The sequence below is a fragment of the Melopsittacus undulatus genome, chromosome 1 (assembly GCF_012275295.1).
Source record: "Melopsittacus undulatus isolate bMelUnd1 chromosome 1, bMelUnd1.mat.Z, whole genome shotgun sequence".
Classification (NCBI taxonomy): Eukaryota; Metazoa; Chordata; class Aves; order Psittaciformes; family Psittaculidae; genus Melopsittacus; species Melopsittacus undulatus.
The window spans coordinates 119,452,917-119,480,723 of record NC_047527.1 but is presented as its reverse complement, the minus strand read 5'-3'; the positions used below and the strand labels follow the sequence as shown (position 1 = coordinate 119,480,723).

Here is a 27,807-nt window from a genome sequence, read left to right as displayed (position 1 = left end):
AATCAAAGCAGATAAAATAAACTGCTCATCTCCTGAATTGCTCCCTAATTTTCTTTTTCTGCCATTCGTAAAAAGAAGGATTATTATCTAACTGTACATTTTTAGAGCAGGAAGAGGAAGGCCAGAAGATGGCATAATAGGGATCACTTCATCTCCTTTTCTTCACTTTCTTTTGGCATCAATTTTAAAATATTTTCTGTGACATAACCTACCATGCTCAGAACATAATGAAGTTATGAACTCAAAGTTTATGTGAACAGGCCTTTGTTCCTTGACTTCTTTTCCTCATTCCATCTGCAGCAGTGGCACCTTCTGGTTGCTTCCCTCTTGCCACATGTCTTCACTGCCAAAATGGCTTCTCATTACCTGTCTCACTACTTCTCCTTCCCTGGGCCACTTTGTTCAGTCACCTTTTGGTATGTGCTGTTACATGTAAAGCAGTTACTTTGTGGTTAATGTACACGAAAGATAGCCAGGATTAATGACCTACTAAATTAGTATGTTAACCACCTATAGAGCCTTTGATAGTAGATGGAAAAGGGTCAGCTTTCACTGCTCCCTGTGGCACATGCTTGATGTTGCAATCTGCCGCTTCATTTTTTTTCCCTTGAGATGTTATTATCTTTCCACATTTATGTCCTTCCTCTTGATCCTTGAGCTGCTGCCTGGCCCCATCTCAGCAGTCTTTACCTTCACCTCCAATTTTACCTTTTTTACATTTCATGGCTCAGCTCTATGGACTTCCTCATAGCTCCTTCTCTCAGTTTAACAATTTCCTCAAAAATCTGAGCAACGGTTATGCAGCTGTGCCAGAGCACAACTAAGCTCACAGCAGAAAGAGATGGAAAGAGGGGAGGTTTTGTTGCTCCTTTTCATGTTCACCTTTGAAGCATCCATATCGTCTTTATATTTGCAGTTTCGACACCCTGGAAGGTCCAGGTAATAAAACTCGGAATGAGTGCTGTGTAACTTTAATATTTATTTCAGTAATTTTGCATTAGTGATGCTGTGGGCACATCAGCTGCAAGTTGTCCACAAACAAGTTTCTCCATGATTTCACAGATTTTTTTTAAAGTCTAAGTAAAGGGATGGGTAAGGCAGCTTTCTGGAGAATAGGATATCAGTTGATAAAGACAGATATAGATATCTTTCAGCAGCAACTTTTAGATGTTAGCAATGGCACTAACCTATTTGGAGTGTAATCTGCTAAAAATGCAGGCGTGAGTGAGATGTTGCTGGGAGAAATATGACCAATGGAGAAAAAAGCTGCGTATAACTCCATAATTTTCTCCATTACTTTATAATGTCTAATGATGAAAGATTGCCTTAGGCTTTATTTTTCAAGAAGAAAAGACCAGGAGCTTCATGGACTCCGGAGCTACTGAGACATGCGCTTTATTTACCTCCTAAATGCAAGATCACACCCTTACTTTTCCCTGAATTAGGAAAACTTTTAGGGAGTTGAGTCCATAATCCTAAAACCCCTGTAATGAATATTACAGTGTATGTTGCAGGTGTGCTTTCTCTCTAACAGGACACCTCTTTTCATGACCCTATTATTTTCCAAAAGCCTAAGAACCTACCCTGGAAAATAAGTATTTTTTTACTTTTATTAATGATGATGTGAATGATGAATGTGAACAAGCATGTGTGTGATGCAGTAACATGTAAGGTACTGATACAGCTGCAGAAATAAGAAATTCCAACTAGATCACAATGTTTAGGACACTGAGACATTCCAGTATCCATAGGCTTGTTCCACATTTCTGTTGTAAAGGTAAAGCCAATAGAGAATGACATTGACTAACTGTCCTCCAGCCTGCCAGATGTGTTATTACAAGTTTGCAGATGCCAAGTTATTAATGTCCTGATTTGTTAAACCTTCCATGTTCTCAGCCAGATGTTTCAAATGCCTGTCTGGGTGTCAGCAATCCAGTGGCCTGAATAGCAGACTCCATATGTACCACTGAAGTGGACGGTTTGACTCCAAGGCTCCCTCATCTACTTTGTGCTTATTGGGAAGCTGGTGAATTGACTTACCTTAGATCTAAATTCTGTGAGTAGATAGCCATCTGGGGATAGGATTGCTTTTTACCTGGCTTTCAGAATCTACAGGCAAGCAGTTAACACATGTATGCTTGAATGAAATGTGTTTAGCATGTAAGATTTACAAGTGCCTAGATAGCTGAGAAGCCTCTCCGGTCCTGGACTGCCCAACTGGTAAATACCACAGTCCTGCAGTTCACAAAGACTCATTCCATAGATTTCTAGACTGTGCACCATAGAATATCTTTTCACTTGGGAAATATCAAAACAGGCCTGGGCTGTGAGCACTCAGTGTTTCTTTAACTTTGTCTTTACGTTCCCTGCAGGGTGGGGCTGCTGGGTCTATTTCCTTGTTTGTTCTGGAGGCTGATCAGCAAGAGCAGTTTTGTTGTTGTTTGTGGTTTAGTTGTACTGTTCGATTAATATTTGCCCACCTAGTAAGGTAATGCCATGACAATGAATAAAGCAAATGTAAAAGCTCATCATGCCCCAAAAGCCCATCTCTCAAAAGCACAACTGAACAATAATCCAAAATTTCTTTAGTATACCACATCTGTGTCCATTTTGGATGCCACTGCTCCAGAAGGATGTCGAAATACTGAAGCCAGTGTGGCAAGGGCCCCTATGATTGTGGCTGGAGTGGGTGGTGTATAGGAGAGGCTGAGAGGTTTTGTCTTGAGAGTACTAAATGTGGATTTTATTAATATCTTCACCTACCTAATGGAAGGGTATGAAGAGGACAGACAGAGCCAGGCTCCTCTTGGATATAGTCAGTTAAAAGACAAAAGACTTGCAACAAGGGGTTAGCTAGGAAAAAAAAATACCCTCATCATGAGCATGGTTGAACACCTACAGTAAGGTTACCTAGGGAGGTTGTGGAGTCTTGGAAATATTCAAAACTCAATGAGGCAGGGCTTGGACTATATGATCTCTAGAGGCCCTTTTCTACCAAAATTAGTCTGTGATTTATCTGACTGCTCTTTTAATCTTTTATATCTTTGTCCAAGGTTCAGCAGTAGCGGTCATTCTTCCCTTCTTAGTAGATGGTGCAGCGCTGTGTTTTTGACTTTCAGCCTGGGAACAGTGCTGATAACACCAATGGTTTTAGTTGCTGCTCAGTAATGTTTACTCTGACCAAGGACTTTCTGAGTCTCATGCATTCCCAGGGAGGAGGGGAAGCCGGGAGGAAGCAGAGACAGGACACCTGACCCAAACTAGCCAAAGAGATATTCCATACCACAGCACATCATGCCCAGGATGTAAAACTGGGGGCAGTTACCCAGAAGGGTTAGATCACTGCATGGGTCAGGCTGGGTATCAGTCAGCAGGTGATGAGAGGTGGTATTCTCTTCCCTTGTTATTGCCCTTCTCTTTATTATTATTGGTGGCAGCAGCAGTGGTCTGTGTTACACCTTAGTTACTGGGCTTTATCTCAACCCATGGGAGTGATATTCTTTTGATTCTCCTCCCCATCCCTCCAGGAGCTGGGAGAGGAAGGCGGAGGAGAGTGAGTGAGTGGCTGCTTAGTTCTGGGTTGCCAGCTGGGCTTAAACCACAACAATCTTTATATCTTTATAGAACTAAAATTTTATTTTCAGCTTATTCTAAATGAGAATAAAAGAATATGCACTCCCCCAGGAAATGTTTTCTTTAAACTCAGTAGGTTTCTTTCTCACACTGAGCAATTTCTTTGCCAATAGTGCAACAAAGAAGCATTCTTTTTGACTATGAACATTCTAAAGCAGCTTTTGTCTGCCACTAATTCATCAGATCACATATCTAACTTCATAGGTAATAAAATAAAAACTTGTTTCTGTTGAAAACCTTACAATCCAAGAAAATCGTGATTATGCGGGGTTATTCTTATGTATCCTTTCTTCTTTGTAATAGGATCTAAGTCAGATCTTAGGCATAAGGCTAATAGATGAAAGCAGTGGAAAGACAATTTTGAAATAATCTGTTATTTTTAACTGCTGTCTTCTAAAAAAAGAAAAAGAAAAAAAAAGATAAAAATGACATTTCCCCATCCAGATATGTTTAGATTTGCAATAAATCCAGATTCAGCTGTATGCATGCCACAGATTGATTATTCATGCAAGAATTCTGTCTTGTGTGTGCCTTAGGTATTTATTTTTCTAAATGAAAATTAGATCAGCTGAATGTGTCTTTCAAGCCAGTAAGGCAGACTCTGCGGGATTTTTGGTCCAGTAAAAGCTGTAAAATAACTAAGGGCAAATTACTCCATTAGGTTTGCACAGATGTGTCTTTTACATCCAAACCTTGGGGCTGTATGTAATCTCAGCATGCACCTTTCCAGCTTATTTAAGGGGCTAAAGATTGCAAAAAGGTCACAATGGGCAGCTTGCCTTAAAAACAGGAGGATGGTGAGACTGTATGGGATCAGCTGACTGACGCAGGTGAAGATTTCAGCTTGATTAACAGTGTGCTCTTACTACATAGCCATGTAGTTGCTAGTATTGGCAGAAAGACTGAGGTAGACATTTATGCTCCGAGAACATGGGAAGGGCGGCATTCTCTCTTTCATCATCAGCGAGATCAGACAAAGCTGATGACAAACCTACAGCTCAGTTACAGCTTTGTCTTAGGTTACTCTCTGAGCCATGCTCTGCTCCTCGTACTTGCCTTCCCCACAGATTTTGCAACAAAATTAGATTTGATTTGTAACCACGATTGCAAGCAATAGCAGCCTTTCTAGTACTAGCTTTGGACTTCATAAGCATCCTAAGCACTGTGATTGCCAGCTGGAAGTCCCTCTGGACACTGTGTGATGAACCTTGATACCCTCTCCAGTCCCTTTTTCTGTAGAAAGCCTCCTTATCTGCCATGTGCCTCAGCATAGTTGCCAGGAGTATTTGCTCCCTGGTTTTGCTGGGCACTGTGGTGAGACTGACCAGCCTGTAGTTCCCTGGGTCTTCCTTTTCTCCCTTTTTAAAAATGGGTGTTATGTTTCCCCTTTTCAGTCACAGGGAATTTCACCAGCCTGCCATGACTTCTCGAATATGATGGATAATGAATGGCTTGGCAACTATATCTGCCAGTTCCCTCAGGACCCACATCTCATCAGGTCCATCAGTGAATTCATGCTTACAGCATGGGCTGTTCAGTAACTTGTGTAAAGATGTTACCAAATCCTCCTTTGGTCCCATAGCTTTGCTCTGGGAGTATGAGAGGGGAAAGAAAGGTGGGAAGATGAGGCCTATTTGTAATGCCAGCATATCTGTAGGTGGTATCATGAAGTAATAATTACTAGAAGCCACTGGCAATGATGGCAACACCTGAATGACCTCAACACATTTACGAAAAGAAAGATATCAAATAGTAAAGAAATATATCCACAGGTCTTAGCATAAAGCTTCTCAGCATATTTACTGTCATGTGATTTAGTCATGGGTGACAAACAACACAATTTCTTCCTGATGAAATCCTTTCAAGGAAAAGCTTCTATGTTAAGGATCCTGGTATTAAACTACATCCATGCTGAATTATTTCCCTAGTACATTGGCAAGAGTATTTCTTGCATTTCTTTCCATTTTGCAAAATGACTGTTCTAGAGAAGAAACAACTTCATCCCTCATTTCATCAATATACCTATCCAAATTTCAATGCTGTGACCTGATTTCCAATATGTAATAAAGGTCAGTGTATGATCAGTTAATACTCATTTAGCTGTTTGCAGAATTGTTTGTGCCTTGCTCTATCAGTGACTTAGTAGAGGTGAGACACTTCTGCTTCCTGGTAACAGCAGGGTCTGAAGGTTCAGGCATCCTCACTAATATCATTGACTATAGAAGAAAAATATTTTGTCTTCAAATATTCTATATACATATGCATATTACCTAATATGCTACAGATTTAAACTCTTGCTGGTCAAGCAAATCAGCGTCTACAGTTACAGGCTCTTCCTGTTCTACTTTTCTTGGATTCCTGCTATTTCCACACATAAGCATCCACACTTCTTTGATCCCACATCTTACTTCCCTTTTGTTTTGGTGAGCTCTTGTCACTGTCTAGTCTGCTGTTCCTTCCTTGAGCTCTCCCTTCGATTATCTACCATGCTGTGCCCTCGGTTGTCCATAAACATTCCTAGCTTTCTGAGAAGGTTTTCTTCATACTTTTTAGGATCTATTTCTGTCTTTTTTGTGATTCAGTCTCTGGCAACTTTTTACTTGGCTCACCTCAAGTACTGATGATTCCCAAAAGATGAAACAGCAGAGCTGCTAGTGCAGGTCTTTTTCAGCAATTTCTGATCAATGTAATTTGTTTCAACTGGTGCATAGAAATCACGTGCGTTTCAGCCAGCACTGCTGAGTTTTTCCCTAAAAGGTCTGGCAATTATCCATAGGGCATGATGTGTGATGATGGCATAAAATATTCTGGAATACCTGCATAATTATTTGGGAAACACTGTCATCAAATCCCATGGTATGGGTTTATTCAGAAGAGCGATTCCTACTCCCTAATAACACTCGCTGCTTCCAGCAGGTAAGCACAGTTTTGTATCCAGGCAGAAAAAAAAAAGTCATTGCAGTTATTCAGTGTTATCACTTGTTAATTTCCTATCCTAGTGATAGGATATGTGGGAATGGTTCAAAGCTACACCAGGGAGGTTTAGACTGGGCATTAGGAAGCATTTCTTTGCTGAGAAGGTGGTCAAACACTGAACAGGCTCCCTAGAGAGATGGTCAGTGCTCCATACCTGTCAGTGTTTGAGAGCCATTTGTACAATCCCTTAACAACATGCTTAACTTGGTCAGCCCTGAATTGGTCAAGTGGTTGGACTAGATAATCATTGTAGATCCCTTCCAACCAAAATAGCCTGTCCTATTCTGTACTAGTACTGGGTTAGCAAAGTTAGTTCTGTAAAGCCCTCTTTTACCTTCAGCTCTGGAAATGGCAAATGTAATTTTGATTGAGCTGGCTTTTATAACATTAACAATTGTTAATGTTACAAACAGGGCTATAACAGGGTGTCAGATTTTACAGTTGGCACACTTTGAAGTAGGAATAAATAAATCATGTGAGGTGCTTCATTATAAATTTCACCTTATGATCAAACACCTCTGATAATAGCAGATACTTCATGTGGAGAAGTAGTCTTGTGTATAACAGCAGAGGTCAGGACTAGCCAATGTAACTTGCTTTAAATTGTGCACCTATCAAACATAAGTGTGCCTCATCTTACTTCATAATTGCAACACCAGAGCACTAACCTCAGCAACAGATTCCACTTTTGCCATTTGGAAGTGGCAGCTGCAAGCCTGGGATCAGCCCTCACCATGGAGCCTGGGCCTTAACATGCAAACTGCTGCAGTTGGAAGGATTGATTTAGGGTTGCCCAGGAAAGCAGAAATCAGGAGTGAGTAAAAAAATGCAGACCTTGTGTGGGAAAGGAGCAGGGCTTACTGCCTGGGTAGGCCTACAGGCAGGCTTTCCTCTTAACATCACAGATTTGTCAGTTTCCTAGAAATGATGAAGAGAAATGTGGAAGAATGAAGAATGATGTGAAAACCACAAAGCAATTCACCTTATGTGTCTTAAGTTAAGCATCAGAACCGATTTGGCACTCAGGTTCCTTCAGGTTCCTTAGTTTTTGTCACTGCTTTTGAATATTTTTACTTTATTATTCTTGTTACAGCTAACTAAAACCAACAAAAAATAAAATAAATAAAGCAAATCTTCCTAATACTACAAATGTGGTTACAAATACACTGGTGTTTCTAGGTTGTCTGATAGCATCTGGTCACCAGGAGCATAATATGGTAGCTAGTATAAAATCATCAAATATAACCAGTGTGTTGTTCATGCACTACTATGTCTACTCTTTTATATGGGTCTGAATCATGGGTTATCTACTGTCATCACTTGCGACTCTTTGAACGCTTTCATCAGCGCTGCCTCCATACAATTCTAAACATCCACTGGACTATGTGTCAAACATGACTGTCCTTGAACAAGCAGGGGTCACCAGTATTGAGGCCATATTGGTGAAACTGCAGCTGCACTGGGCAGGGCACATCTTTAGGATGAAGGATCATCGCCTCCCCAAGACTGTGTTTTACGGTGAACTTGCCACTGGTTGCCGCAAGGGAAGTGCTCCAAAGAAGAGATATAAGGACTTCCTGAAACAATACCTTAGCCTTGGCCATACTGACTACCATCAGTGGTCCACCTTGGCCTCCAATCAGGAGACTTGGAGACACACCATACATAATACCATTGTCTCCTTTGAGAACACATGCAAATTTAGTCTCGAGGAGAAAGAACAACGTAGAAAGAATCATGCCCCACCTATACCACCCAAAGAGACCTTTCATTGTGCTTTTTGCAACTGGATTTGCCTATCCTACATTGGCCTTTTTAGTCATCGGCACACTTGTAGTAAGTGTGGGTAAAACCCTCCCCAAATCTTTGTTCATGAAGTTAAGCCATGATGATGTCTTCCAGCTTGTAGAAATTACAACTGGCCCACCAACCAAATGCAGTGTTTTATTCAAATCAGGCAATGGTCTACATCAACATTTTCAGGCCCCTACAAAATTGCCCAGCAGAGGTGTGAGTGCTGCTCTCTTTACAAAAGGTAGGCTTTTCTTGGACACTTTATCTGGCTTTTTCTTCAGTAAAGCTGTGGGTCACCATGTGCTGAAATTGCTACAACTTCTATACTGCCATGGCATGTTAACCTGTGCTTTTTAAATCAGCGGGATTGATGCAGTGCACCACAAATCTAGTCAGCAAGAAGTCAGTTTTGTCTAGGAGGACAAGAAAATTTGGAAAGAAGATTCAGATAGTAAAGACAGTATCTGGTGCTAGAGACAATGCAGTTGGCATATTCGATGCTATTTTTCCTCAGCAAGAAGGAAGGAGTTATAAATCTTGCTTCTGCTGTTACTTCTGTCAGTTAATGAAAACACTAAAGCTGCTGTGATAAAGCTGAATGCAGCTCTAGTTACTCCACCATCTCAAAAAGAATATAACTGATAGTTGATGTATCACAAGTAGTTTTGATTACAGAAAATATTGCATCCCATTGTATCAAATTAGACTTAATTTGCTCTACCTGAAAAGTCTTCTTCTAGAATGATGTGTGTTTTCTTTGGCTTTTTTTAAGGAATGGAGAAGTTGGTTGCTTGTCCGCATGAAAGGCCAGATGCTCTCTATAGGCTGATATGCTTTCCATGGGTTGGAAGTGGAGCTTATTTTGCTCAATGGGGAAGCCTCTTCAGCGGTTCAATTGAAGGTTAGTCATTTGTGCAGCTAAAGCAGAAGTTAAGCATGTCTGAAATACATTTTTCTGATGTTCTTGATAACACTGCAATGTTTATCCAGTGGATCTAATCCAGAATGGAATTCTATTAGGAGCTGGCATTTGCATTAGGGTGCTGTTAAATTTCTGTGCCACCTTGGATCAAATTATAGGTTAAAAAGTTGTATCCTCACAGCTAAATTTCACAAGACTACAGTATGCTTGACTGCTTCAGAAACTACTGGTGTGATTCAGAAACAGCAGTACACTGTTATATTGTTAATATGTTAAAAAAAGGCATCAGCAAAGTCAGCAATGAAGATATGAGAACCTAGTTTTAATGTTGAGAGACTGAACAGAAGTTCTTTTACCCAGGGTGTTTGCATGGTTTTACGCTTCTTGTATCAAAACTGAAGTTTAAACTGGATTTTTAACAGTCAATATGACATTAACATGACAATAATATGACCATTGCCAAGACAATTGTACCAGTCCTCTAAATGCTTGTATGATGTGTGCTTTCTGTAAGCAGTTGCACAAGTCACATGAGATTTGCCTGGATTTTTATTCTTTTATTTAAAAAAAAAAAGGAACAAAAAGCTTTTTTTCACTGGAACTACTTCCAAAGAAGTTACTAAGGAGATGGCCTAGAAACAAATGCAGACATGGATGAATAAAATCAGGGTGCAGCATGCTCTTTCAGAGATGTTTTGTGCAGAAAGGAAGTGTGTAAGATGCAAACATTTCTGTCTATGGTATTAGATAGTGGTTTATTCTTTCTCTGCTAAAATACTTTGCATCTGACCCATTACTTCCATGTGAGTTTGGCAGTATGTGTGACATCAAGAAGATTTTAGAAAACCAACCTTCTTTCCCTTATCAATTCATTCTTTACAGTGCAGATTTCTGACCCAAGGCATTTATCAATCAGAACAGTTGGAGAGGCAACATTTGGGAGTAAAGGAAGGGGTGTAAACCTAACCTATTCACAAGACCAAAAAACAGTAATAGAATAGCAAATACCCTGTATCAGATTTAAGAAAGCTTAATTCAAATAATATATATATTCTGCAAAAGATTTAAAAGCTTAATTAAAATTATTGTACTATTTCTATCTGAAATAACTATAATTCTTTTCCCTCCCTTCCTCCACCTCTTCTGCAGCATCCTCTGTAAGCCTTCCTGGAAGAGAATCTTGTCAAGGGGAGCCTTTTGCAAAAGACATGACAGATGTAGTTAATTAAATTGCAAATGTTTTGTTAAGGGAACTGCAAGAAAAACCATTTGCATTTTTTGGTCACAGGTAAAAATACATACATTTGTAGATACTCTGGTGAAGAAGCTTTATCTTTGAACTTTAGGAATAGACAGTTAGTTGCCTTTATTTTCAAAAACTAGGAAAATACCTTTCTGCAAAAGCTTTTTGTCAAGTCATCCTAAAACATGCTGTTGATGTCAAAGATTCTGTTACTTCAGGCACAACATGTTCTAAAAAATGGCAGCGTTGTGCTCCTTTTTCTTTCTACACTCACAAATTATTGTTCTTACTGTTAATATTTGTGTCAGTGCTTGCTCTAAAATGTAGGGGAGTAAACCATTCACAAAACAGATTTTGAAAATCACTCTGTCACAAGAATTCAAAATAACTGTTCTTACTGCAAATTAAGGAGAATACTAAAAGAAGGAGAGACTAAAAAAAGGTCTGATTTGTAAAAGTAGACTGCATAAGAATACACTTCATGTCAATTAGCTAATATGACTATAATTTACATGTCATATAGTTTCAGTAACTGTTCAAGATAGCCAGTTAACACTGAAAGTCAAATGATGTTTCAATTTTATGGGTTTTATGTATGTTTTGCTTACTTTGCTTTAATTTCTCTTTTTGCTGCAGTTTTGGATCATATGTTAGTCTTGCAGTTGCACTACACTTGAAAGAAAAGTATGGACTAGAACCAATCCGTCCTTTTTATCAGGGGTAGTTTCAGAATCATTAACAGTATGAAACAAAACAGTAAGTTAGCTACCAAGAGTAAAAATAACATTTTATAGTATGGGACATAGAGTGGCTTTAACAGAAAACAATCTTTGCTTCTGAGTCTATGCAGAAAAATGTCTTGTTTTCTTAAAGGAAATGAATTCTGAGGCAAAGAATTTCACATTACAGACTATTCACTGCTGCTAACCTTAGCCTGGGGAGAACAGTCTCCTTAAGCTAATGCCACATTTCTGAATACTGTATTATTTGCTAATAGCCTCTGGCTTAATACTGAAAAGTAATCAAAACAAAACATGAAGTGCCACTCCCTACTCTGTAACATGTGAAATATCTGTCTTAACCTAATCTTTTGTAAACCTCCAGCACCAACCCTCAGTGCATTTGTCTGTTTCTTTCTTTCCACCTTCTTTGTTGGCTTTTTAATCTGTCCTCAGTTTCTGCTGAGGTTCTGGTGGGTCTGCTTGTCTTTTCAGGAAAACAACAGTTAAGTGGCTTGTTCATTGTCTTCCCGTTCTCAGAGGGCGTTTGCTATTTCCATTCTTCTGCTTCTGGGGCTTTTTAAGCAATCCTGAGTACGAGCTAGTACTTCATGGAAGCAACTGCTACTCCTACAAATTTCCATAATCAGTTGGACTCTCCAGTTCCACATCAGTCAGATTTGTGTCCACTGCTAGGCTTTTCTTGCTCTTTAATAGGTTATTTTATTAGTTGTATTTCAACTGTGAGAATCAAACTTCAAACAAAATTAATTTAATGGTTACTTGTCTGTGTGAAAGCTTCAGACCTTGAGGATACTTGGCTCACTCACAATCTGTATTTTCAGCAAACACAGCCAACTAAGCCTTTCCAAGAAGTGTTTTCTGTGGATACAGCCGTTCCCTGTATTTTGGAGACACGGAATCATTGTACTTTTTACTAAAACAATTCTAATTAAAGTATTATTTAAAGTATGTTATACACAACACTTGATCTGTTTTGTCTGGCTGACAGTTTGAAGCATTTACTTATGTCAAAACCGCACATGAGGGAAAAGATGAGGACATCCTTGCATATCTAGAAATTTTAGGAGGAACTCCTTCTGAGCTTATGCAAAATAAAGACAGTAAGAAACATCTGATAAATACTCTCAGAGAAGACTCTAGAGTACTTCACACATGGTCGTTTTACAATTTTGTATTACATTTATACTTGTATTTTACAGTTTTATTTCTGTCTGATTCAGGTTTTCATTTTTCTCTGTAATCTGTTTTTGTTTCTGTTACAAAAAGAGTGTGAAACAGTAAATACAGTTTCCTCCTTTGTGTGCTTCTAGTAGTTAAGCCCTAGAAAACACTGCTTATTGTAGCAACCACTACTGTTATTACAGAAATGAACATGTCATGGTAGAATTACAGTTCTACGTATGATCGAAAGTAATATTCTCACATCTTTTATTGTTTTCTGAGGCTAAAAATCTCAACTGATGGCGCCTCAGGATCACTGCATTTAGCATCCTGATCCATGCCTAAGCAGAAGCAAAGAATCCCTGTGTTCTAGGCATCCAGAGTGCAACCAGCTGCTTCTGCCCTAACTGCTGTTCAAAGTGGATGTTACACAAAAGCTCATGCAGCTGAGTGGTTAAAGTTTCTTACCTTGGCAAAGATAAGGACACTCTTGGATGCGGGACCCATTTTAGCCATAGGAACCTGATGCTTAATAACACCCTGAAACATTAGAACTTGAATACGAGCAGACAACATCCTTGTTTATTGTAGGTGAGAATTTTTATTGCAGATTGAAGCTCCTTTTTTTTTTCCTATTGGGTTATTCTTTCATTAAAGCTTTTAGTAATTGCAGTAGGGTGAGGACCTAAGAATCTTACAGACACAGTAATTCCTTCCCTCAATGTTCTGCACAATCTAACTCCTGAAGTTTATGTTTTGGAGGAGAAAGAAAATGCTAATTTGTATATGGAAGAAACCTATATTTGGGGTTATCTGATGGGAAGTTTTATTAGTGCTTTTCAAACTGCTTTATGCTCACAGTTCTGAGATGGCAGATGGGAATATCCCCTTCTCTTGTGATACTACCTGCTTTAATGGGTCTGAAGATCAGCAAGCACATGATTTAGAATGTACTTTGCTTATACTTACACATCTGACTGTTGTATCAAATCAGTTAATGAAGAGCTTTTCTAGAGTCTTTAAATCAACAAAGCAGCCTCAATGTATGAACCAAACCAATTGATATGGGATTTAAAGTAATTAATAAATAGTAATTTTGAAATTGTAACATAGAATGACTGCAATCGTTAACATTTCTCTGACATTTATCATTTAAATATCTTTTTCAGCCTGGAATGATCTAACAAGTGGAGGTACTTCCTTCTACAAACTTCCTGGAGGTCACTTTTGTCTGCTGGATCCCTCTAATGAAATTTTCTTGGTAAAACAGATAACAAGCTGTATGGAACATGCTGGCCTAAGAGTATTTCCCTCTATTTTAATGGCAGACAGTATAAGATAAGTTCACAGCAGCTCAAAATAAGTCATTCTTTCTGTACAATTGCATGCAGTTATGCCTAAGAGTCACTTTGTTCCTCCTCTGTAATCCTTTAGAAGAGGGAGTTTTTTTGATTTTTTTGAAAATAAATGTTGGTTTTGGGGATTAAAAATAAAAGAGTTTCCATCTTTCTTTTTGCCTCTTCTCATCTTGCATGCGCACAAATCCTTCATTCCATAACCTCATTTCCAAGAAATGACAGCTACGTTACTTTACTTTTAGAGCTTCTCTGTAAATATGCTTAATGCAATTTAATACCCACAAAAATCCACAATTCTTACAGGAAGCTTAATTTATTAGGTTTAAATTTATTTAGAATAAGATACAATCTAAAATACAGAGGGGGTATGCAAATACCCTTTACTGTCAACCAGCTTATGATTAAAGGATTTTACCGTCAGACTACACAATGAGGAGTTAAGGAGTTAGTGTTGTATTTTTCTCAACAGCATTAGTTCATTAGCTACTGAAGGGTTAGTTGTTAGTGGGAATTATTTTGATTATTCTAGATCCCATATTTTTCTACCATTTCTTTTACTTTAGAAATATAGGCTTTCATGGCATCCTCCTTTGATAAACCTGCAAAGGAAAGTAGAGTCATTATCCTTCCATGTTTGTCATCCTATAAACATGACTAGATGATGTAAATTTAATTGATGTAACACCTTTTTTCAGGTTCCATGCCTCCCACTTGGCTTTGGCTTTCAAATCTAGCATTCCTGGACATTCTGCCAAAATAAACGTATACCTTTAATTATCATGTAGATTTACATAACATTTGCTTGATTTCATCAAGATATGGGAGTAAATTTGAGGTATATATAGGAATAGGAGTACCAATATTAATATCTCCAACAGTAGCCTGTTTGTATAATCCATATAGTTCCTTCAGTTCTTCATCAGTTGGCCTTGTTTTTAACTTTTTTACATCTTCTGCAGCAGTGTTAAAGTCAGCCTGGTGGAAGAAAAGAAAGATTTCCTCTCAAGGAGTGTGCTTAAAACATTAAGGATAACACGCACAGTAGTATCATTAGACACTTGCAATTACTCACTTGGGTTTAGTGGTAAATCTAGGCATTTTCCCATGAAAGATTAATAAAACCATAAGTTATTAGAAATGGAACCAAGCCTACTTAGATGATGGGGTCAGCACCACTAAAACAAGTAAACCTATTGTTTCCAACAGCTTTGCGTCTAAACACTTGGAATTATTACTGCCTGTCTAGTGTCAGGGTGTCTACAAACACACTCATGCAAGCAGTCTATGCAATCACCACATTGTAAATGTCTTTCACAGTCACACTGGGGGTATGAAGATGTTCACTGAACTTTACACCCCAGCAGTGATCTCTAAATCCTCTGGCCCTGACTGCATAGTGCTGACTTGAGCAGCAGAGCTCAAATACCCTCTGGGGGGTAGTTCCCACTTCATTTCCATTTCTCTGCTGACAGTGAAGTAGGCAACCAACAGCTGGCACAGACGTGCCTGCTACTGCCGGGACCACCTTCAACACCCAGCTCAAAACACAGGGGAAAACATTAAATTTACCCCATTCATCATCATGCAACCCACACTCATATCAACCCAAAGCTATAGCCATTATTCTCTCTACATACTAGAATCGTAGAATCATAGAATGGTTTGGGTTGGAAGGGACCTTAAAGATCATCTAGTTCCAGCCCCTCTGACATGGGCAGGGACACCTTCCACTAGACCAGGTTGCTCAAAGCCCTATCCAACCTGGCCTTGAACACTGCCAGGGATAGAGCAGCCACAGCTCCTCTGGGCAGCCAGAGTGGATGCCAGTGTGTCACTACCCTCATAGTGAAGATTTTCCTAGTATTTAATTTAAAAACTATGAAAACTATTTCAATTGAAGTAACTGGATTTAGTCAGCTTGTATCAGAATTGAAAATGGATTATATGGATAACAAAAGCTCTTTCTCTTCTTTGCTCTGGATAAAGAAAATGTAAGTGTTTTCTTCTACAAAGTTTAATGTCAGAAATACAAAACCTCATTATTTGTTTTCCTGAAGGCTAGAAAATGCGAGTGCAAGCTTCTTCACCTCAGTTGAAAGAGAAATGTAAAACATTTCATAAGGTGTCTTCTGCCTCAAATCATCCAGGAGTTTAAATAACATTTGTAGGGCTTGTTTGTCTCCATTTTAAACACAAACTAAAATCTTCACTCCTGAGTTGCAGCTATGTGAGCAGAACCTGTTCTTTGCACTGAAGTAAAATTCAGCATTTCTGACAGCTGCAAGCTCCGAAGCCAGTCCTACCTTTCTGCTCTTGTTTGCAGAACTCAAGAACTCTTGGCTAGGTCTCCCAAATACTTTAATGATACAGACAGTAATAGTTGCCTGATGTCCCCCTTAGAAACCTGATGAAGTACAAAATTCCATAGATGGTACCATATAAATAGTCATACTCGTATAAGTATATAACTCTTGGAAAGTCTATGGAGGGTCCCATTTAAAAAGTAGCCATATTAGCAGCTTAGTGATTAATATTAAATAATAATAAAAGCAAACATTTTCCCCAAACACTTCAAGTATCATTGAAGCATCTAGTTGTTTCCAGATAACTAAGCTCAAGGATTTCCTCAAAATACAACAGTATTTTGAATAGATGTATAGCATTTATCATGCAGAAGCACTCAACAAGGGGAAACATAATCAGCAATACAACTAACACTGAACTAACAATGTCTGAAGGAAACTGGAACTGTGTATCTCTGACAGTCCTAAAAGCAAAGCATTTATACTCACTCTGTTGGTACAGATGTATAAAAGGGATGTACGTTTGCTTACCAAGAGAAATGGGATGGCCCACCACTCTTGATATTTCTTTTATAGGCAGAATGTATTAAAATAAGTATTTAATTCTAAATCCAAACACCAGGATTGTGACATTCTTGACTATACCTATCACAGGCTCCTACATCACAGACATCTCTTAATACTATTCATGCACGTACAAACAAAAGCAGCATTAATGCTCTGTTAACAGCAAGATTAAGAAGTGCTATCAATAATAAAACATAAACGAGTTGCCACAATTGATTAAAGTTTAAATAAGTTTTATCTACCTTCACCTTTACACTGTGGCCACTGCTGCATGTGGGCCTCTGCCAGCACTGATGTACAAGGACCATTCAAGTCAGCGGAAAGCTTCCACATGCCTTGTTTTCTGATCTAAACTTCACAGTAAGAATGAACTAGATGCCTTTTTGGACTTGTACAAGACAAAAATTAACTTAAAAAAATTAAGAAAGGAAACCATTAATTTTATAAGCTTCTTATCTTCATACTCTTATCTGGATCTGTTGGCAAGTATCACAAGGTACTGTTTTAAAAAGATGCAAATGCATCTCTTACACAGCAAGAAATATGCAGAAATAAAATGTAAATACTTGTTTCTTCATCTCCCTCTAGCTAAGCATTGTACACACACTGTTGCTCAGGATTTGCTTGTTTACACAATATATTTAGGAGCAGCTTATCAAAATATAATTTCCTTTTAAACACATGCCAATAAAATTCCCTTTGAACTCCTCAAATCAAAACCAAAAGTATATATACAGACATAAACATACACACATGCATTAACAGTAAATGCACAAATCATCAGATTATTGTCACAGACTCCATTTGTGCAAAGAAAAAAGCTTGAATGAATTCATTTACCAGTTTGCAAAACTTATAAATCTTTTAGAGCCTCTCTGATGGAAAAATTGTTTTATTAATTTTGTCTTCACTCACATACAGTTCGATTCAATAAATTTTTATGGATATGGATGGTAGCTGTCAACCGAAGCCACAGTGGATAGAAAACCTCTATAATGTCTAATGCAGAATGTTTAACATGTCATAACATTCAAGCACTGATTTTTATGTGAAAGTGTAACTGTACACAGCAATGGAATGGCATCTCATACTGCACTCAGCTCCTTCCAGTGTGATTTATGGCTCATTGCATAATTGTCAAGCTAATAAATTTATTCTCTAGAGTGAATCCAAGGCAGAATAAAACAAACTGTAATTTCAGTGATCACTAATTAAATAAAGTGTTTAATTTGGTGTTATGCTTAGGATTTGACAATTCTGACCCACTGAAGACGTAAGATTCTTCTCCTTTGCTGTAAAACGCCACAATGAAACCTCTGTGCCATTCAGTGTAACTGGAGCTCAGAAGAAAATTGCTGAGCTACTGGCAATACTCTCCCTGCATCTAGGTCAGAGCATTATGTTGCTCACTCTTTACAAAACATGCACACTAACCAAGCTGAGAGGGACATTATAATGAGACTGGGATAAAGGGGCTTGCAAATCTTTAAGTGAAAGGGATAGTAGAAAGCCTAATGAAGAAAAACAGTCTAATCCATCAGGGCATGAGCAAGACAAGGGAAGTATTCATCATCTGCTACAAAGGTAGGAGGCTAAAAGCCAGCAATGGAGATAACTTCCTCAAGAACTATTTAACTCTATAGTCAGAAACAAGGTAGAAGGAAGCTGTCTCTAGCCAAGGAGGAAGAAAGTAGCAGCTTTCCTGACAAAACACAAGCCCATCAAAATGCACCACTCCAAACATGAACACACTCTAAAAATATATGCACAACTGCCTTAGAAATTACTCATGCTTTTCAAATGCACACATACCACTGCTTCAGTGTTAGAAGCTTCCCTCCTTCTTTTATAGCTAGATCCTAAAAAAATAAATATGTAACTACCTTTCAGTGCATAATGCAGTCCTAGCAAACTCAGCTGCACACACACAAGAAAAACAATTCATGCACTTTCTAAACAGGTAAAGCTCCAAAAATTACACAGCTTCTGCAAGTTCAAAATAAGCAGTATGTCTCTCATCCTTCGCTTGCAAGAAGTAATGCTTAGGTAAATTTCATGAGCTGCAAGGTAACCTTGAGTTTGCAGTAATAATCCTTATGCTGGAGAAACACTGCTGATCTCCGACACGGCACTGCACAGATGGACAGCACATCCCCCTCCCTCTCCTCTCCTTGTGCCTCTTCCCCACCAAATGCAGAATTGCTTACCTCGAGAGTCATGATGCCGCAAGGATGCTCAGGGAACAGCCTCTCTCCTTCTTCAGTGGGGATGTAAAGTGCTTCTGCCTCTTGAATCCTGTGGCGTGAGCGTGGCGGTGAGGACAAGCTCCAAGGAGAGTGTTGGGCTGGGTACCAGTGACCTCAGCTTGCCAGCCACGGCACAGCCACGCTGGGGCAGGACACGGGGGCTTGCTCACACTGCAGGGACAACTGAGTGGCGACAAGTGCCAGGGAACGGTTGGTGGAAGCATTAAGCATTTAAGCACATACTAGCGTATTCAGAGAGCTTGAGCTCACTTCCATAGCCCTGAGGATTAGGCTGCCCTCCTAAGAGCAGAGATACAGCCAAGACTCCAAGCCCTCTGTTTGAAAAAGGAATTTCTCGAGTGATTTAAACCACAACCAGCCCACTGTTGCCACTGTTCCTCTGCCACAGCCCCTGCCTGGGACCTTGCATCCTTCAGCTGCAACTCTGAAAAATACAGGGGTCACCTGGGGGACACCACACCAGCAGTCACACACACAGAATACCTTGAGAATGCTGGTTTTTGTTTGCTTTGTTAAATACAGGATTAAAAATAAATAATATGAACGGATAAACTAACCTACATGGTAACCACTAACGGAAAAAAAACCCATCCCCCCTTATCTGCCAATTCATAAATTACTCATATTCACGTCTCTGTACAGTTCTTTGAACAGGTTTCATGTACATGTATCTGTATAGTATTAAGCTATACTACTACATGCTTCAGCGTTTTAACCCCTATAAACCCAGATAAAACCACAGAAACTGAGCGTGCTTGCACAGATATGTCACTGCCTCTCAGCAGGTTGTGGGAAACCCTGATTGTAGCTACTTCTTACCTGTCACCTTACTGTGACAGAATACGGTGTACACATGCAGTAGGGCACACATTTAACAGCAGTGACAGACCTCCCTATCGCTGTGTCTGACTTGGCCATTGTTTCATTAGATGATGCACGACAAATCAGATCTATTACCCCCTAGTAAACAATTTATGGTAGCAGTCAGAACGAGGAAATGCCGAGAGCAGGTTTCTACCATCGGCGCTCAAAGGCCAATGCGCTGTTTGTCTATCCGCTACTGGTTACTACCCGCCTGCAGCCGGGCCCCGGCGGCTGCCCTTTCCGTCCGTCCGATCTACGCACTCCCCTTCCTCCCTTCCTCCCTTCCTCCCGCCCAGCGCAGCTCCTGCTCCGCCCGCTCCCGGCATAGGCCCCCGAGCAGGAGGCGGGCAGCAGCAGCGGCGGAACCCACCAAGGCAGCGCAGAGGCCGGCCGAGGGGCGGAGCGGGGCTGCTCTGGGCGCCGACGCGCTGCGAGCGACGCCGTGTGCCCGCGGAGCGTGCGGGTGGCGGAGGGCTCGCCGGAGGTAAGGCTTACTTGGTGCCGGCTGGAGAGGGACGGCTGAGGCCCGGGCCCTGCGACGGGCAGGGGAGGGCTCCGCTCCTGCGGTGGCGGCACTCTGGGCCTGGTCCGGCCTGCAGGTGATCTGCTGGCAGGCTGGGACCAGCGGCTCCGGGGAGGCGGGTGGAGGCCCGGGCTCGAGCCGGCCGGTGCGTGTGCAGCGCGGTCTGCTGGTGCCGCGTGGTGCCCGCGTTCCCGGAGCGGGTGTGCAGGGAGCCTGTGGAGAGCGAGCTGGCTGCTGGCGGATGGGGCCGAGCGCCGGTTTGGTCGTTTCTCCCGTGCGCAGGGGGCCGGGACGGCAGTGCGAGGTGCAGGGATTCATCGTGTCTTTGTTTCATCGTTGCTTTATTTCCTGTTCTTGCACGCTTGTTTTCCTTAGTAGTGCCCGTTTTGAAAAGTTAAAACTGAAAAATTTCTCACCTTTTGCTCCTTTCTCAGGTATAAGTGGCTGTCTCAGCTTGATAACCCTTGCAAAAGGCCATCAGAGCATCCCTAATTGAAAGCTGTTAAAAACGATAACCCTCAGCTCTTTTTTAACCTATCATAAGCTTCCACTTCCAGTTCAGTCACATGTAAGATTTCTAGTGGTCATTTGCAGTCTTCAGCTGTTAACTGCATTTTGGTTGTTGCAACTGTGATGGTAAGCAGAGGGGATCAGATAACTGCATGGATCATAGCTCCATTAAGGACTAATGAACTAGGCTGGCAGATCTTCCATCCCTGATGGTGCCATTCTGGATGGCTGGAGCAGAGGGGAATGGCAGCCCTGCCCTCCCCAGAGTTTCTCCAGCTCCCAGTGTTGGAGGCAAATAGCTGGGATGAATAGACCATCGCCTGGATGCCCTGCAGGGCACTGCACAGGTTCTGAGAGTACTGAGAGGGCTCAGTGCTTTGCTGCATTTTGAAATACCTGTTCAGTTTCACTGTTCTCTGAAAACCACTCCTGTGTTTGACTCACAGATGACATTGTCACAGTTTGCACTGCATTGACAAAACTGTTTGTAAGCTTGGCTGTGTGATAATGAAGATACCACTGATTCAGCAAGGAGATGGTGAATGGTAATCCAAGGAGTAGGGGGCCTTGGTGAGTTACTAGGGGCTGTAGTCAGGCCTGCCTTCCTGCTGTCACTGTTAACTCAGGACTAGATCTGTCAGAGCTGTAACAGTTACACTTTCCCTACACCCATTTTATTGAACCTAAAGGCATGGTCTAGGTCACACAAGAGTAAAAGACATGAACCTTCTGGAAGCCCATAGAAGATTCCCTTCCTCCATGGAAAGCATAAGTTTATTAATAAGAGTCTGCAGGTTTCTGTCATACCTTCTAAATGCAGACAAACACAAGACATGGATTATGGAATGAAAAGGCAAATTAAAGTTTTAAAAATCCTCAATAAACTCAGGAAGTTGGAGCTTGTTTCACATTGTGATTCTGCTTTTTTGGTTTTGCTGTTTTTCATGTCATTATCCTGCTACAGTGTAGCTGCTCAACAGTGAAAACTGAGCCGTCATTCAGCTTGTGTGGTTCTGGGACATTTTGTTTTGCTTTTTAGAACCATGGTATCTCCATCTGTTCTTGAGCTTCAGAAGCTCTCTTGTCACTGGTGTTGCCTTCCTGCCCCCTCTGCTGTTTTAATTATCTTTCATTAAAAAGAGGCAGCACAGCATCTGCCTTGTGGAATATATGTTAAAGATCAGCACTGAGCTTATAGGAAGAGGGCAGTAATTGCCAGTGTCACCTTGAGATGTGCCATTTCTCTTGTGCATTTCCAATATAAGCTTCTGGTACTGATGTTCGCAGCAACCAGTGTGGTATTTGAACTAACGTTTACTTCTTTCTTCCCTTCACAGCTAGGGTGGCAAAACACAAAAGAGGCTCAGGATGTCTGTAATTCAGAAAGGGACAGCAACACTTCGCAAAGCAAAGAAAGCCGCTGTAAAAATATGTCTAGATAACCCCTTTGTTTTAGAGTGGAAAACCATCGAGGGAGAAGATATGCATTTTATACTGCAGACCTTAGAAGAAAGGATTAAACATACTGGGCTTAAAAAGGTTGAGACTCCAAGAGTGAAAAAACGTTCCCTTACAAAAAAACAAATGGAAAGAAAGTGTAATGCTAGCACCAGCGAACTCCCTAAGGAAGAGAATGCAGAAAGCCATCAACAAAAAACGGGGTGGACTGACCCAAGTATCAGGAGACAGCTTGCTATTGGAGTTAATGAAGTTACAAAAGCATTGGAAAAGGATGAACTTCTTCTCTTGCTGGTTTGCAAGTCTGCAAAGCCTGCTATGATCACATCACACCTCATCCAGCTGAGCGCAAGTCGAGCCACGCCAGCAGGGCAGGTTCCCCGCCTCAGCGAAACTATTGCACCGCTTCTCGGTTTAACATCCATTTTAGCACTAGGCTTTAAGAAGCAGTCTGATAAATTTACAGAAGCAATAGCAGCAATAATTCCCAAGATACCAGCTTTGGAAGTGCCATGGTTTCAGTGCAAAACTGAAGAATCTGTGGATTTTGCTCATGAAGGTTCTTCAGAAAATGAGGAACCTGAGCAGCTTGCAGAGTTGCTGGGGGATGAGTTCATGAACCTGAAGCGGAAGCGTATGGAAAGCAATCTTTCAAATGTAATTTTGCAGCCTATGAAAATCAAGAAACTTGTCCCAAATCCAAATAAGATAAAAAAACCACCTCGAAAAAAGAAGAAAGCTTTTTCAGCATAACTGATTTTTTAAATGCAATATGGAGTACAGCTCTAACTGAACTATCTTGTTAGGCTTTAGGGTGTAAAGCACTTGAATACAAGGTGGACTTCATGTTGCATTCAGCTGAGGTACTTTCTGCTTTAATAAAGAATATTGCTCAAACTTGGGTGTGAGTCTTTACCTGGGAGCAAATATTTCATTGGCACAGAGTTAAAATCGATAATGAATATGCTGATGTAATATAACACATCATAATAAGTACATCTTTGGAATTAATGCAAAGCACTAAACAAATTTTGTATTTTTGTACAGATGAACATGCTTCAAGCAAAACAGATTTAAATATAATTATTCAAACAAGTCAATACCAAAAGTGAAAGTTTATTTAAACAAAGGTCCATGCCAGTATAACTTTTAAAGCTGGTTCAATGCTTGTTTCAAGTAAACAGCACAGTTGGACTTCCCTTTGGAACTGTCATAGTTCGCTGAACAATAACCTTGTTCTGGTGAAGAACATAGGCAAACTTGACTTCCAGAATACCTGGTGTCTCATACGCTGAAGGAACAATATTTTCAAATACAGAACAAAACCCAATTACTACTGCTGCATTTTGAAAGATGAATTCCTTATGCAAGCTATTAACACACCCTGTGAGAAAACATAAGCTAACCTAAACTCCATTTGATTTCTAAATGGAGTCTATTAGTTTCCCAGGAAATCAGATAAGCCATACACTGTTGGGTAAAAAGCAGGTGACAGCTGTAACTGCTACAAGACTGAAAGAGTCGACATATCTTTTGAGTTTTCTTTAGTTTTACTAGAGATTACAAGTAGTTTCCTAATGAGATATTTGTGTTGTGGGAAGGAGGGGGAATATTGCTGCAATTCAGACAAACAGCAGAGGAACTTACTTGGCCCTCTGCAGTTTAAGCAAACATCAGTATGGTATTGTAGGAGAAACAAAATACCTTGAGTTACTCTGTATTCTTGAAAATGGAATTTACATGTTGTAGGTTTCATAAATCTGCTAATCCAAGTATACAGTACCATCAGATACCTAATCTGTATTTTGGGGGTTCTTTTAGGTGTGACTTCAGTTCATGATACCAACTACATATGGAAGCAGTAGCAATGATTCTGTAGTCATGATGCTCCCTTAAGTTTAAACAAAAGTAAGATATTTAATGCCAAAGTTTCTGTCCTCCCTGGCTGAGGGTGGCGAGAAGAGATGAGAGGGTTTTGCCTGGCTTTGTAGTCCTTCATACACAGCCTTTGTTCTGGCTTTTTGTATGCAAAAAACTTGAAGGCATGCTAGCACTAGTGTACTTAGCCATGCTAGTTAACTGTAACATTTACAAGACGGGGAAGTTTACCCTTCAGATTCAGAAGCAAATGGCACTGTTCTCCCAGAATACAGCACACACCTTCCTTCATGTGCAATTACCCCAAGACTAGGGCAGAAAGCCAGGTTCAAGTCTGTCTTCTACCTGGACATGTTTGGGCCCATCATGGCTTCAATAGTGCTGGAGGGAGGATTTCCCTTCTGACTTCAGAGAAAAGGTCTGGCTATCCCTTCTTCCACTTGCATTTCCATGAAGGGAAGGGAAGGCAGAGAACAGCGAGCGTATCTTTCACCTGGCATTCAAGATCACCTCTCCAAGCAAGGGAAGGCCTGGCCACAATAATTTCTTAGCAACTCAGTACCTTAGCCATGAAGACAGAGCCATGCCCTGCTGTCCCACCTCATGCTGAACAGCACCCAAGTGAGCTCTGCCTTTAAAGCTGAAGCATAATGTGCTGAGCCCCTTGGTGCACCTTCCTCCTCATCCCAGCAGGCTCCAATGCCAATGTCCAGCCAGGAAGGCACCTTCCTGCCTTTTGGGAATTAAGAACTAAGTCTTTGATGGAGTTGAGATTAAATCCTTGAAACCTCAGATATCATTACCATCAGTTACAGTTTCAGGCACTTAATTCTGCTCAGGCTTTACACAGGGAGTCAAAGCTCCCTCTGCACCATCTGTTATGAATGCTACTAGCAGACAGCTATCAGAAGGCCAAAGTTGTAGAGCCCAGCTGCACCATTAGATGTCTGAAAGATCTCCTCTGAAGCCCTTTTGAATTAATGAGGTCCCAAGCTGATGCACACCCAGGGGTCAGACAAACCATATTTCACCCCTTCCTTTGTTTGAAGGAAGCCAAATGCTTTAATCATAGAGCATAAGGGAAAGTATTTATCACTGTCTCTAGGCAATTCCACAAGAAACCAAACCACAAACCATTCACACATTGGAGAAGGAGTGGGAAGAAAGAAAAACCCCACTGCTATAAGGAGGTGGGTAGGGCTAGCAGTTAGGAAGAACAGACAAAATTTATCTTCATCTAAGTTGATGTTTTCAGGTACAGAATTCAACTTTCAGCAAAATCTGCTTTCAGAATTACAGGCATGTTTAAAAGGAAAGTTAGACATTTGCATTTCATGAGATATTCATGTCACATTCAAAAGATGCTTACAGCACAGAGGCTTCACTACCACAATTTGGCACTTTCAGCTAGAACAGTTTCTTACTGCAGACTTCCTCAGTGCTCACGTTACTGCAGCATGCGTGAGCTGAAAGAACTGCTACCATACCTAGCTATGACACTATGCTGGAATGCATATAAAGTGCTTCAGAAGCCACTCTGGTTGCTAAGCATTCATGAGGGAATTAACAACTCCTCCCAACAACAAAGATCAGCCCTTCTACATTTCAGGAAGTACAATATAAAGACTTCCAAGGACTGAGGGCAGAGCGTTTCTCTTCTGCTTACCAGCCACATATATAGTAAAACTTCTTGTTCCAAAGTCAGGATAAAAACACTACCAGGAACAATTTCTGAATACATATTTACACAAGATAGTTTTCATTAGAATTACAGACTTCATAGGAAATCAAAGTAGACAAAGGAATATGTGCAATTTCGCAGAAGCGTTGAAAACATTCAAACTATAAATATCCTGATAGCACTACTAAAATTCTTAGTTTTACACACAGGATGATGTTATTCTACTGAGGAAAAACTAAGGTTTTGTGCCACAACTGTAAATTAAGTACAGTAATGTATTATCATTCCGGTAACATAGATAACACCTGCACTGAACAGTGCGATACTGTTAAATCAATCCACTGATCTATCGAAGATCAAAGTACAAATCTATTTTTATTGATTTGGCAGCGTTGCTTATGGAGAAACAAATGCACTAGTTAAACCAGTACATTGTCATACTGCTCTAGTTACAAAAACATCCAGGACTTCCATAGAGCTACAAACGTATTGTACTTCATTGTTTTTCCCCCAAATGATGATATCCATGTGAAGTAAATGAGCAAAGATACTCAAGTTTGTATCCTTCATTCTGTTACACTGACAAACATACACCACCACTTAATAAATAGAAATGCAGCAGTTCATCCACATAATAGCAAATATTTTTGTACCCTAATCCACCACTGAAGTTCAGTTTGTACAAAACAGTCTTTTCTACAGAGTGGAAAAAAAATACCTTCTTCTCATCAAGGTGCAAGCTAAGCTTTGAAACTTAAATGAATGTGCTTTTATTCTTTTCATGGACAATAAAAGAGTTTCATGGACCTTCTGATCTATCTGAAAATGCATAAATTTGGTCACATATGGATGTCTTCATTGTTCAGTTTTAATGGACTACCTCAGTATCACTGACGTTGTGCTTTTACTCCTCTTGAACAACACCCTTCCAAGAGTTATGGAGATCAAATTAACTCAAACGATGACCTCAAAGTTCTAGAAACATAAATGTCCTCATTGTAATACAAGACCAACCTAAAGGAAGAAGAAAAAGACAGCATTTTAGTTCAGTTATGGCAATAAATCTAAATAGCATTACTTTTCTGCATGTCAATCGCAGATCTTACATATGACTGATTAAAAGTTATTTTTAAACATTTTGGCCAGTGTAGATTAATGTACCATTACACCAAAGAGAATTCAGGAGCTCTTTTTCTTCCTTACCTTTTCAGATTCCATGCCAGGACACCTCCAGTTGTATAAATAATACTGCAAATTTCCATCTCCAATCCCAAACTTGAGCTTTTCCAGGAATGTTTTGTTTTCCATTAAGTCTAGTGCATTGAATACATCAAATCCTTTCTGGCAATAGCAAAACATTTTTTAAATTTTACCTTTTAAAGTTTCAAATGATACATACAATGTGGCATATAATATCCAAGAGGCTAGGCTAATTAAGTGGAAAAGTGACAAGGGAATAAATCTTGCCTTTTAATTAGGTACACACATGAAGAAATCTTCCCAATAAAAAGTGAAGTATAAGGCACAACTTTGCTCAAAGATTACCTCCCAAAAGGCAGGAATTTTAAACCCACTTTCAGGGGTAGAGGTCTTTAGAGTCCCTAAAGCATTATTCACTATCTTATCCTTAGAGATACGTATTTTTTACAGTCACATACCGTAAAAGCCCATGTTTTGACACACATGGGCTACTTCAGCTAAAGCTGTATGAATACAGCTTATGGTGTTTTCATCCATTTATCATTCTGTTAATGGTAAATACTTTATTTCTGTGATTTGGTCCTTTTCTGAAATGCCATTCTATTTAGAACTCAAATCTTCTGTGTTACTCTCCCTCATGCACCCTCTACCAAGTCATCTCTTCTTCAGCCTCCCAGATTCACCACTCAAAGACCCACTCTGCTCCCAGAACAGCCACACAGCCGA

The 27,807-nt window shown here is 40.2% G+C and overlaps 4 protein-coding genes across 5 annotated transcripts in view; 2 read left to right on the top strand and 2 right to left on the bottom strand.

Annotated features, from left to right (window-relative positions):
- The first annotated feature begins 9,177 nt into the window (after positions 1-9,177).
- On the top strand, positions 9,178-13,814 carry OLAH (oleoyl-ACP hydrolase). Its single transcript, XM_034060553.1, is given in 7 exon segments — positions 9,178-9,304; positions 10,475-10,613; positions 11,205-11,288; positions 11,783-11,891; positions 12,300-12,469; positions 13,334-13,422; positions 13,642-13,814. Coding segments are annotated over 7 exon segments (891 nt in total).
- A 313-nt stretch (positions 13,815-14,127) lies between these two features.
- On the bottom strand, positions 14,128-20,454 carry ACBD7 (acyl-CoA binding domain containing 7). The gene is made up of 5 exons (XM_005152948.3): positions 20,327-20,454; positions 18,908-19,129; positions 14,688-14,805; positions 14,516-14,578; positions 14,128-14,429 (listed from the first exon to the last, which is right to left on the bottom strand). Exons 2-5 carry the CDS (start codon positions 18,917-18,919, stop codon positions 14,356-14,358), a joined length of 267 nt encoding a protein of 88 aa, XP_005153005.1. The 5' UTR covers positions 18,920-19,129; positions 20,327-20,454; the 3' UTR covers positions 14,128-14,355.
- Positions 20,218-23,219, top strand: RPP38 (ribonuclease P/MRP subunit p38). The gene is made up of 2 exons (XM_005152949.4): positions 20,218-20,315; positions 22,202-23,219. Exon 2 carries the CDS (start codon positions 22,233-22,235, stop codon positions 23,073-23,075), a length of 843 nt encoding a protein of 280 aa, XP_005153006.2. The 5' UTR covers positions 20,218-20,315; positions 22,202-22,232; the 3' UTR covers positions 23,076-23,219.
- Positions 23,220-23,418: 199 nt separating this feature from the next.
- The window catches only part of NMT2 (N-myristoyltransferase 2), a 34,017-nt gene continuing 29,628 nt past the window's right edge, over positions 23,419-27,807 (bottom strand). For both annotated transcript variants that reach the window (XM_034063032.1, XM_031052468.2), the window contains exons 11-12: positions 27,085-27,222; positions 23,419-26,895 (exon numbers count right to left, since the gene is read on the bottom strand). In XM_034063032.1, the coding sequence (XP_033918923.1) occupies positions 26,875-26,895; positions 27,085-27,222 (159 nt within the window). In that variant the 3' untranslated portion in view covers positions 23,419-26,874. The remainder of the gene's footprint in view (positions 26,896-27,084; positions 27,223-27,807) is intronic.